This window comes from Telmatherina bonti, assembly GCF_933228915.1.
Source record: "Telmatherina bonti genome assembly, chromosome: 10".
NCBI lineage: Eukaryota > Metazoa > Chordata > Actinopteri > Atheriniformes > Telmatherinidae > Telmatherina > Telmatherina bonti.
Window position 1 is genome coordinate 21,556,693 of NC_136628.1, and position 12,257 is coordinate 21,568,949.

The 12,257-nt window shown below is 37.1% G+C and overlaps 1 protein-coding gene across 1 annotated transcript; it reads left to right on the top strand.

Annotated features, from left to right (window-relative positions):
• Positions 1–373: 373 nt before the first annotated feature.
• Positions 374–11,937, top strand: tmem135 (transmembrane protein 135; the record flags this gene model as incomplete). Its single annotated transcript, XM_079247604.1, is given in 16 exon segments — positions 374–511; positions 1,758–1,885; positions 2,931–3,023; positions 3,211–3,244; positions 4,880–4,945; positions 5,244–5,290; positions 5,402–5,443; positions 5,534–5,710; positions 5,807–5,876; positions 6,000–6,167; positions 6,367–6,430; positions 6,534–6,610; positions 8,864–8,962; positions 9,046–9,113; positions 9,460–9,558; positions 9,560–11,937. Coding segments are annotated over 16 exon segments (1,440 nt in total). The 3' UTR covers positions 9,630–11,937.
• Positions 11,938–12,257: the final 320 nt, after the last annotated feature.

Here is a 12,257-nt window from a genome sequence, read left to right on the forward strand (position 1 = left end):
ATATATATATATATATATATATATATATATATATATATATATATATATATATATATATATATATATATATATATATATATATACATACATATATCAATCATTTTTCCATCTAATAAATAATTCCCTATAAAATACGTGTCTCTTAAGATCCATACACTATTGCAGGGTAAGACAACATTACTGTAAACTGAATGGACATCGGGGGAAAATAATAGGTGGCAGCGATTATGAGAGAACAAAACCCTTCTGTCTGCTGACTGGCAGGACGTCATGTCACCGCATGTCATAGCTCAGCCTCGCGACTGCGCAGTGCGCACGATAGCGCGTCACCGCCCTCCTGTCCTGCAGTTTGTTTCAGTCCGCGTTTACAGTCATGGCTGCCCTCAGTAAGATACCACACAGCTGCTACGAGGTCGGTCATACCTGGGACCCATCGTGTGTGCAGGCTGCTGTGGATGTAACCAGAGGTGCTCTCGAAGTCTCCTTTAAGATTTACGCGCCTCTTTACCTGGTAAGATGTTTTAACCTCTGAATTTGCGCTGCATGTGTAAAGTTAGCTAGCTAACCAAGTGAGGCTAAGTTATGAGAAAACCAATGAAGATCAGCTAGAGCTAAAACTGTGGTCTAAGTTCAAGTAATGCATGTGAACAAACAGAAAGGGGGCAGAAAAGTTCTTCTGGCGATGTCCTTTTCAGGATTCTCAAAGGTCATGTTGAGGAAGACGGTTAAAGCCTTACTTTGCAACAAGTTTTGCATTACTTTGCTACAGTTTAGCATTGCGCTGCATGTTAGCTTACAGTATGTTTTGCATTACTTTGCAATAACTTCTGATCCGTGGCGAAAGGCTCAACTGTTTTTTAATGCTACATTAAGTATGAGCTACTAGTTTGTTAGACAACAGGTAATAATCTGATTATTAAAAAAAAGAAACAGCATTATTTACCAGAGCTGTCACTCTTGCTTTACTTTAAACTGACTTATTTGAAGTGTCACATATCTAAATCCACCACAGTTAGTTTAGTTAGGAAATAAGCACAGCATGATAGATTTAACTAGAGCAGCTTACTCTTTACAGACTAGCAGAGAAGATGGATACTGTTACAGTTTTTTAAAATGAGGAATACGTCCTGCATCATACCAAGTGTCACATCATCCTTCCTTTCTACATTATCTCCTGAGTGTCCCACAAATTTGATTTTTGATTATAATGAAACAACAAAGCGTATACATGGGGAAGTTGTAGGCAATGCAGAAGCTTAGAAGTGTTGCAGAAATGAAAACACCCTTAGAGTGAGATAAATAGGGGCAAGGATGGATCCTGAACACTACCTTTTGTGCATTTTACCTATATAATGTTGTATTTCTATGATAAGGGTAATGATCTGCATATAACCTTGGTTACCATGGTTTCAGACAGCATATAAGAAATGGAAGGCATTCTAGTGTCATGTCTCCAGATTATCAAAAGGCAATGTCAAAGAATGCGAACAGTGACCTTTATCTAATCTGTCCTTAATGAGAGCAGGTGTCATGCTAAAAGGAAAAAACAAAAAAAAAATTCAAACCAAAAAGAAAATCTCACAACTATAACAAGTTAAATTTCTGGTTGTTTCACCAATTACATTCTTTTTCTATTTGTTTTTTGTAATCTATGGTTAAAGCTTGGTATGACTTAACTTTATGAGCTCTCATGATATTATCTCAAGCATTCCAGAATGACTACCTAAAATATACTGACTGCCATTTAACTAATGCAGATAGCAGCAATTCTACGGAGAAGGAAGAAGGACTACTATTTAAGAAAGCTCCTCCCTGAGATCCTTTGGTCTACCTCTTTCCTCACTGCTAATGGAGGTCTCTACATTGTTTTCTTCTGCATTCTCAGGTTAGTAGATCCGACACGGTGAAAAGACATACATTTCTTTGATATAAATAATCCGAAATGCAGCATATCCTGAAAGAGGGCCACCATGCATGGTTTGCAATTATGGTTTTCAATTTATTCCACACAAATAACAGCTCATTTCTGAAGTGTTTCAAAAGTTAAGACATCAAGTTAAGCTAATAAAAAAAGCTAAAACTGAACGATTAATAGAGATTCCATTAAATCTATGCACCTCTTACACTTTGCGTTAACTTTTATTATAACTATAAATAACCCACAAAACACTTAAACAGTCAGTGTAATGTAGTGCTACAAGAAATAAAACAGTCAATAACCATACTTAAAATGACTTTTAATAAGTTTTGGTGAATTCAAACTGAAAAATGAATTGAATGATTAGTATTGTAAGACAGTTTGTTGATATACCACAACAATATATAAAAACATTGATAAACTGTTGTACAGGGAAGTCATGTGACCGTGCTATGCGTAGTCTAAAGGTTGTTTGTATTTGCACTACTGTTCAACTCAACATGTTTTGCTGATGTAGTATATTTTTAACAATGTCTTACAGATGTTATTCTCTAGTAAAGAATCAATGATAAGGAGGAAACTCAGCAGATTTTATATTTGAATCTGTAAACATAACATCCTCTAGTCCTGGCTAGGTGTGTCATTACTTCCCATCATGATGTAGGCTGGTCAAAAGATAGCCACCTGCAAGACATGGTCAACTTAAGTTTTGAGCTCGGTGTACCTAAGTAACCCAGCAATCTCTCTTTGTAATACCCCTTCTTGTGAGCTGAAAATGATACGTTTGTCTGAGTGTCATTACTGCATAATTCCTGTCAATAGATTTGGGAGAATGATTTTAGCTTCATGCCAAATGAGAATGAGCCAGTATGCAGACTTTGCATTTTAAAAAAATGTCTGAATGCATAAAGAAAAAATAAAGTTTATGTTAAAGAAATAAGTATTGTCCTAATGAATTTATGACGTCCTACAAGGAAAATATTTAATTCACGCAGAGTTTTTCTTATGCCAGGAAACTCTTGGGAGGGTTCTACTCCTGGTCATCCGGGTTCGGTGCAGCACTGCCTGCCTCCTATATTGCCATCCTCCTGGAGCGCAAGAGCAGGTGAGATATTTATTTGTTGTCAACTTGGTCTCAAACAAATTAGCCTAACATGGCACATAAAGGGACCCCTACTTTTTTTTTTTTTTTTTTTTTAAAGGATTTTTTAAATGTCACTCATCTAGTTATACACGTTGATTTAGTATTTGTTAAAAGTGTGTTTATCTCTTTCTTTTTTCACCCCTGCCAGGAGAGGGCTGCTGACAATATACATGACAAATCTTGTAAGAGCCCTTTCTGTTATCTTTACAATCATTTCTTATATGAAGTTGTACATCTGCTTTTGTTACTTTACATACACTACTCACAAAAAGTTAGGGATATTTGGCTTTCAGGTGAAATTTATGGAAAATGCAATATGTTCATGCTACAGTGATATAATATCATAAAAGTAAGATATTTAAGTATAAGGATGCACTACTGATTTCCTCATCTCAAAAAATTCATTCAACACAAAAGGTAACAACAATGGTAGTTACACCACAACAAAAAATTTGAACGTCTCAATATCTCGTCATGTGCCCTTGAGCATCAATTACAGCTTGACAACGACGTCTCATGCTGTTCACAAGGCAACTTATTGCCTGCTGAGGCATGGCATCCCACTCTTCTTGAAGGGCAGCCCTCAGGTCATTGAGGTTCTGGGGTGCAGGGTTTTGAGCCTCTACACAACGGCTCAGCTGATCCCACAGGTTTTCAATGGGATTCAGGTCTGGAGAGAGTGCAGGCCATTCCATTTGAGGTACACCAGTCTCCAACAGCCGTTCCCTGATGATGCGGCCTCGATGAGCAGGAGCATTGTCGTCCATGAAGATGAAATTAGGCCTGTGCTGTTCATGTAGGGGCACAATCACTGGATTAATGATGTTATTCGGGTAGTATGGGCTTGTCACTGTACCATTCACAAAGTTTAGGGCAGTTCTGTACCAAGTGGACACCCCTGCCCACACTGTAACACCGCCACCACCAAAAGCTCGCCTGGTGACAACAGTGGCTGATGCATAGCGCTCTCCCTGACGTCTCCAACATCGTTGCCGGCCATCATTTCTGCTCAGTGTGAATCGACTTTCATCAGAGAACAGCACTGAGGCCCACTGGTTCCTCGTCCAGCGTAAATGCTCCCTGGCCCATGCAAGACGATGATGCCTGTGCCTGGTGGTGTGGTCAGGTACCCGTGCAGGTCGTCTAGCACGCAGACCACGCTGATGTAAACGGTTTCGAATGGTCTGACGTGACACTTGGGTGCCTCTCACCTCTCTTAAACGTGCCTGGAGTTGAGTGGCATTCATCATCCGGTTTCTCAGGGCAGTGTTCACAATGTAGCGGTCATCAGCACGGGATGTGGCCAAAGGACGTCCACTTCTAGGCCTTTCTGTGACTCTTCCAGTCTCTCGATATCTCTGTTGCAACCTGCTGATGACACTCTGTGACACTCCAAGCTCAGTGGCCACTTCTGTCTGAGAACGTCCTGTTTGAAGCATCACAATGGCAAGGGACTGTTGTTCCATTGTTAGGTGTCGTCTTGGTCTCATGATGTCAAAATGTGAACAGCATGATGAGGACAACTGTTTAAACACCAGCTCTAATTGAACCAGGACATTTATTGGTCAATTCAAGGATCACACACCTGCCGTGATTTTTGCTGTTAAGCTCCTTGTTAAAGAACAGCAACTTGTGCAAAATTTATTGAAACATTTAACAGTTGGACATGTGCATTTAAAAGCTTAGAGAAGATCAGATTAAGTTCACCTGTACAGGTTTGAATGCATTTTAGGCTTGTTGTGAAATTTCACCCAAAAGCTGAATATCCCTAACTTTTTGTGAATAGTGTATATCTGACGACCTAATCTCATTACCAGGCCAGTGAGACTTTGTTCCGCATGGCAGTGACACGTGGTATTGTCAAACCCATCAAACATGGTGAGGTAAGCTCAAAGGAGATCTAGATAACTCAACCTGTCAAGTCAGCAGTCTTTTTTATCAGTGTTCAAGCAGCAGCAGGTTAATGCCAGAATTCAGATAAATGGTTATAACAGTGAAGTATAGTTTTGAAAACCTGTTCCACTTTAGTGCAATATTACCAGACTTCAGTTCAGTGTGTAAATACTTACCATTTTCATCACATACCTCAACAGATTGTATCATGGTGATGAAATGATTGATACTAATAGAAGGATGTTGTTTTTTTCTGTACTGATTTGGTCTTGTCTTGGGTCCTGTTAGGTACTCTTGTTCTGCATTACTGCATCACTCTTCATGTTCCTCTTCAGGTCAGAGCTGTTCAGGGGACACCATGTTGCACTGCAACAACAAATATACTTTGTGTTGTTTCATAGTGGTCATTGCTTCAAGTTTGTGATAAATTTGGTTTTGTATTGCAGGACTAAAGAAGGCCTCAAAGGCTTTGCATTTTCTGCATTAAAGTAAGTTGACCCTGTTCTTGCGTATACCTAACTTGAGACTACTGACAGCGTTTTGATAAAGGTTGTAGATGTGTGCATTTTCTGTCACAGATTCATCATTGGTAAAGAAGAGCTTCCAAGTCATTCTACTCTGGCTGAACCTGCTGGAACAAGGCCCCTTGAGAGGGCAGCTGCTGTAGGGACAGAACATTCGCAGGCATCAGCAGAAAGGCTGAGCTCCAGGAGGAAAACTCTGATAGCTTACACCAGGGAACTGCTAGAAACATTGTGAGAGAAAACATACCTCTGCCTGTACAAAAATGGGTTGGTGGAGGGTCATGGGCAGTACTCCTTATTTGTTTCTTTGTCCTTGTAATAATCCAGATGCAGACAGGGTCCAAGACACAGATGCTGTAAACATAATCAAGATAACTGCATTTCCTATTGTGTTAAAGTAAGACACGATCCACTCAAAATCTCTTTGATAATCATTTTACTTCATAACTGAGTTATTATGCTTCAAGAATGTACTATTCGGTTAACTATAAGCAAGGTTTGTCATTATTTATCATTCCAGGGTTTTGTCAGGATGTTCAGTATTGGCTATCTTATCCAGTGTTGTCTAAAAGTGCCCTCAGCATTCAGGCAGATATTCTCCAAACCTTCACGCCTTCCCTCTGTCTTCTACAACAAGGAAAACTTCCAGCTTGGGGCCTTTTTAGGCTCTTTTGTCAGCATCTACAAGGTACATTCTGCTGCCATGTTTTTTTTTTTTTTTACAACAAAGATGTTTGTTATTCTGAGTGCTGCTACAATAGATGCATTTTGGTCAGGAGTTACAGTTTTCCTTCCTCAGGAAAAAAAAAAAACTGAACGTCCTGCATAAATATCCTACATGTTCTTGGCATAACATGCTTTTTAATGTGTGTTTGTCTGACATCCAGGGAACAAGCTGCTTGTTGCGCTGGGTGCGTAACATTGATGATGAACTCCATGCTCTCATAGCTGGTGAGACAGGATCGTATTAATTGTTAAATAAAATGAATCCTCTGAGGGATTTTTGTCATTCTTTGCCTGATAATTCCTTTTTCTATTTCCTCCGTCTCTCAAGGTTTCCTGGCTGGTATCTCAATGTTCTTCTACAAAAGCACATCAATAACCATGTATCTCTTCTCTAAGCTGGTGGAGGTAAAAGCTACCAACACATGAAGATAATCATATATTTTAGTACTGAATTTATTGTTTATCATAGCAAACATAATGTTTTGTTGCTGCAGTCATTTGAAAATGAAGCAACACTTGATTTTAAGGTTTTATTTATAATAAAAAAAAAAAGACCTGGTCTTTAACAGGTCTTAAAATAAAGCAACAGCCTCAAATGAACTACATGCTAAATTCTATAACTATATACCAAGGGTGTCCAAAGTTGGTCCTTAAGGGCAGCTGTCCTGCAGGTTTTCCAGATATTCCTGTTCCACATATCTGGCTTCCATTAAATGGATCCAACAGCCAATAAAGTTCAACCACTGCTTTGCACTATGATGAATTTGAGTCAGTTGTGTTCGAGCAGGGGTACATGGAAACCCTGCAAGATTTTGACCCTCGAGGACCGGAGCTGGGCTGAACTACACCATATGATGGCCAACTTTACAATGTTGCCATCCCTTGAAGGTGACAGACATTTATTTAAACACAACTTTTAAGATCCCAACATAACAGTTTAATCAAGTTGATGTCTGGGCTTTGGGTCATTGCAACACCTTGACTGTTTTATTTTTCAGCTGTTGTGTTCTATATCTGATGGCATGTTTGGGATGCCTGTCCTTTAGTATGACCTGATTACAGTACAGTCAGGCTTTATCTGACAGAAAGGTGGCCTCACATATGACTGAAGAATAGTTTGTATATAGAGGAATATCTACATGGTGTCCTGGTCGTGTGACTGTGAAAAGAAACCCAAATAATTATACTTCCCCATAATGCATGACAGCTAGTATGAGGTCTTTGAGGCGTTTGTGCTGATGTGCTATTTTTGCTTTTCAGTTTTAACAGAGAACAATAATAAGGAAAAACATCTTCTATTTAGTCATCGGTCAAAAAGATATTGTTGCTAAAGTCTTGGTGTTTGCTTATACTTCACAACTGTTTTCAAACAATTTGAGCTGGTAGATGGAAAAAAAGCTAATACTTTTATAGAAGTGATTGCTTTTGCTGTTGATTAAAAACAATCAAATGGATCAGAACCTGGCTGTTTCTTATTGTCATGATTCCCAAAGAAGCCATGAAGATGCACTTATTTTGTACACACAGTGTCTGTATTTTGACATAATAACATCATGCAATATGTCAGCTGCTGTTGTTCATCTGAGGTTGTATTTACTCAGTATTAAGACCTGATAAAGACCAGGTGACTTCATATTCTGATATGTAAAACTTTACATTTTAGAGAGGCTGTGTGTTCTTTTCCACATAAATCCCAAAGTAAGATAAAAAATTATGGCAGTGAATGATCCAGTGCAAATACAACTCTGGAAATCTTGTATACTGCTTACATGCATTGTTGTGACCTGGTTTATGTATTTGTGCGCATTCAGCAGATTATAGTTGTTTTTATACAAACCATGACCATTTAGACATGTCAGAAATTTGTGAGATAGTTTAACAGGACTTTGAAAGGCACACTGATCAGTCACCATATTAACAATTGTAATGCCACTCTGGGCATGTAGATGTGGACCTTTAAGGTTATGCTGGTAATCCTGGTACTAAAAGTATTACAATATATCCCAAAAATAAACTTTTTTTTATTTGTCTTCTTTGTCCGAGTGGTTCTAGTGCTGATTCTGGGAAAGGGCACTATCTTAAACCACTTTTTTATCACTTGACAGGCTATAAAATGGGATCTTTACTATAAAGACTAATTGCATAGAAGTAGCAACTCTCACAAAAAGTTTCAGTCTTCCTAATCCTATAGGGAGAAGTTGATTAAAAAAAGAGAGCTTCCACATAGATTAAATGGAAGCCAGTAAGGCTATTGTTTGCCACATTACCCTTTTAATCAATTTAATACTTATTATTCATATAAGCATTGCTTATAAAGACAAGAAATTACTAACAAAAAAAAGGAAACAATGTCTTTCTGTACTCTAATCCTAAATCAGTAAGTCAGACTTTTACTGCTGTAAAAGAGAGGAGCAAACATTTAGTGGCAAATGACCTCAGTTTCAAACTTACTAAAGGTTGTAAATTTGAATAACTTTGGATTGACACCAGTCCAGCACCAAGCTCAAGGTGGTCATCCAGGAGTAATGGGTACTAATTTGAAATGTCAGTTGTTTTAACATTGTAGCCAGTCCGTGTGTGTTTGTATCTTCCTCAACATTTATACTAATCTAAAGCTAGTTTTCGTAAAGTAACAGAATGTGTAATTTCTCTTTTCAGACCATGTACTTCAAGGGCATCGAGGCTGGCCAGTTCCCTTATTTTCCTCATGCAGACACGGTCATTTATGCCATCTCCACTGCCATCTGTTTCCAAGCTGTAAGTATTGAATATATCTACTCACATTTTTTTCCAAGCTAATCAAGGAAATTTAATACGTGAAATTCATGACATTTACACAGGCAGTGATGGAAGTGCAGAACCTCAGGCCTTCATACTGGAAGTTCCTGCTCCGTTTGACTAAGGGCAGGTATGAACATGTGTCCTGTCAAACATCTGCTTTTAAGTAATGTTTTCAAAAGAAATAAAAGAATTGCTTAAAAGGTTTTTGAATAAGCAGTAAGTGAGAAATTCCTTGTTTATTACATATATTTAAATCTTAAAAAGACAAATAAATGGTTCAGAAATTGATAACAGATTGGTATTATTGGCAAAATTATTCAGGGATTCTGTTAAACATGAAGTCCTCAATGTAAACACAAAGTGTGTTTGGTAGTTGTTATGTAGCTGTCCCATTTAAACAATTTACTTTCTTTTTAGCTCAATCAATGTTCTGATTTGTATGTTTCATAATTATTCTTTGTCTGCTTTCCTAGATTTGCTCTGATGAATCGAGAGTTGCTCGACGTTTTTGGAACTCAGGCATCAAGAGACTTTAAAGGTTTTGTGCCCAAACTGGATCCGCGCTACATTACAGCTCCCAGCAGAAGTGTGCTGCCACCTGGGGGTGACATCCAGCTTTGATGAAATGCGACAGGGCTTGTAGGGGGGACATGAAGGGTTACCTCAAAAGAAAAGTGGACAGCCTGGCTGTTGGTTCAGAGTAGCTTAACTGTTTTCTAAAAGTTATGCAACAGTTGTGTTATAGGATGGGATGTGCTTTGGATCATACAAGAGCCTAAGGTTTGTCCAAAGCAAGATGTTGTGAGTTTTTAATATGGAGCTACACAACTGCACTGACTGGGAAAGACCATTTACAATTATTTGGTTAAAAAAAAAAAAAAAAAGTAAAGAAAAAACACATGCGTAGTTTAATTTAAAACATTGTTATGATGAAAATTACCAATATTTGAAAGGTAAAGTTCATAAATGTGGAAAATTACTAGATTATAAGCATCTTTCTAAACTTTTTTTTGAGTGACTGAGCATACATTACATTCACATTCCTTTTTTATTTTTTTCAGTCATAATACTATTCTAATTAGGAAGTTTGCAGTGATTTGGCCAATTTTTCTTGAATGACTGAGTTATAATCAGTGGGTGAAGCCAGAGGTTGTAAATAAAAGATGGACTAATTCACAGTTTAATTTGCTTTAAAGCTTTAAATTCCGCCTTGATTTGTCATCATCTTGTTGGTTTTAAAAGTTGAAAGTGACAATTTTTGGACAACAACTTGGAGCTGAAGAATGAAATTCAAAGGTTTTTTGATAATGGTGTGAATAGTATGTACCTTTGAGGATGACTTGTTACAGAATAATTTTCAGAGGTATGATCATAACACTGAGGAAGTGATCCTGACTTGTGAGGAAATTTCATTGACTCGAAAGAGGTTGACATGTTTTGGTACCAGTGCCTTGCATCTCTCAGTGGTATTGCACTTTAGGCACTTCTAGGTTGGCTTCTTGTAAGAAAGGGTCCATTTTTGTCAAAAGTATTTTGGTGAAACTCACAAAATGGATTTGAAAAGTCACCTGAAATGCCTGATTTCTATTCTGATTCAAAATCAGAAAGAAGTTGAGATTACCTTATAATAGTTTCTGAATGTACATTTAAGGCCGTTGGTGTGACATATTTAATAGTTTTCAATAGATCAACATTTTTCTCCCACTAGAGCAGTAATATAATCTATAAAAGAGTATTTCATTAGACAGTGTTTGTTTTAGTGTAGTTGGACACTTTAATGCACTAAATGGCCTTAAAAAATGTCAAGGACATTTTGTGAACAAAATAATGTCCTAAATAGAAGTCATTAATGGTAAAATCGGTGGGTGTACCTCCCAAATGCAAACATTTAGACAGTCCCATAATGTAAAAAGTAAATATTTACTTTAATATTTGTAAAAGGTACTCAGAAAACCATCTTGCACATGAGACTTGGTGATATTAATTGAACTGGCTGGAGACGAGTACATTCAGACCATTTGACTCATAACTTCCAGACAAATGCATAATTGGTAGAGTAAAAAAAAAAGTTATCTTTGACTTTAGCAAATTTATAAATATAAATGTTAAATTTTTCAGTGAAATATGACAAGATTATTTTGTCAGTGGACTTTGGCAGGGAACCTTTTATTTTCTTCATACTGTTATTATGCCTGTATTTTTTTGACTGCTAACAACTGCAGTATTATCTTTTTCAAGCCATTTATTTTAAATTTTATTTGGGGATTTAGCGGTCTATTTGGATGTACAACTAAAAGTAGAGCCAAACACAGCTTCTCTTGTAAAAAAAAAAAAAAAAAAAGTTTGCATTTTAATTAACACTAACCAGGGATTCCAACTTGAACTTCATTGCTAAACTCTGAAACGGTGTGAACTGAAGAAAACAAAAAGCAGTGCAATTTACATTTTTTCTTTTTGGTTATTTTGAATTAGACAGAAGGGTATCTGGCAAAACATTGTGCTTAGTGAAATGACTTGTATGTTTTAACACCTTATAACGAGTGACTGTTAAATAATGAAAATGATGACTGTGCTTCTGTACTTCATGTCACACTAACAAAGTGTGAAATCGTATAATTAGGTAGATCACTTTTTAGCAAAAACCTGAAATAATTGGACATTATGAATGATTTATGTACACATTTCTGGAGGTAAGTATGTTTACTCTTCGGTTCTGCATTCACTTGATCAACTTTGCTCACCAGACCTACATACCAAAAATCATAGCTGACAAAATTACACCACAGAATACATGTTTGAGTGAGAGATGTTTTAAAATGTGATACTTACACTAAGTCTGATGTACATGGCTACAATGCAGTTGTTTAAATATTTCATTAATGTAAAGATTTCCATTAAAATATTTTGAAAACCAATTGCATAACCTGCCCGTTTCCACCACAGTGTTGCTGTAGATGTAAAGAATATATTTTCATGCAGTCATGTACAATGTTTTAATGCCCTTGTTGAATTAGAAGGTTGCAAGAAAAGGGATTTGATTTGATTTGGCGACCATTTCTGAAGTGTTTTCACAATAGGACAATTATTTCTGAACTGTTGGGACAAGATCAGAAGAAGGTTGCATTGGAATTAAGTAACATTTGTCTACATTTCTGCGCATTTTGGTGCCACTTACAGAAAAACTTGACATTTATTGTGGTGTGACAGATCACTAAATATCGTACAACCATATCTTATAGAGCTGTTTGAATACATTTTGATTTTTGTTTAT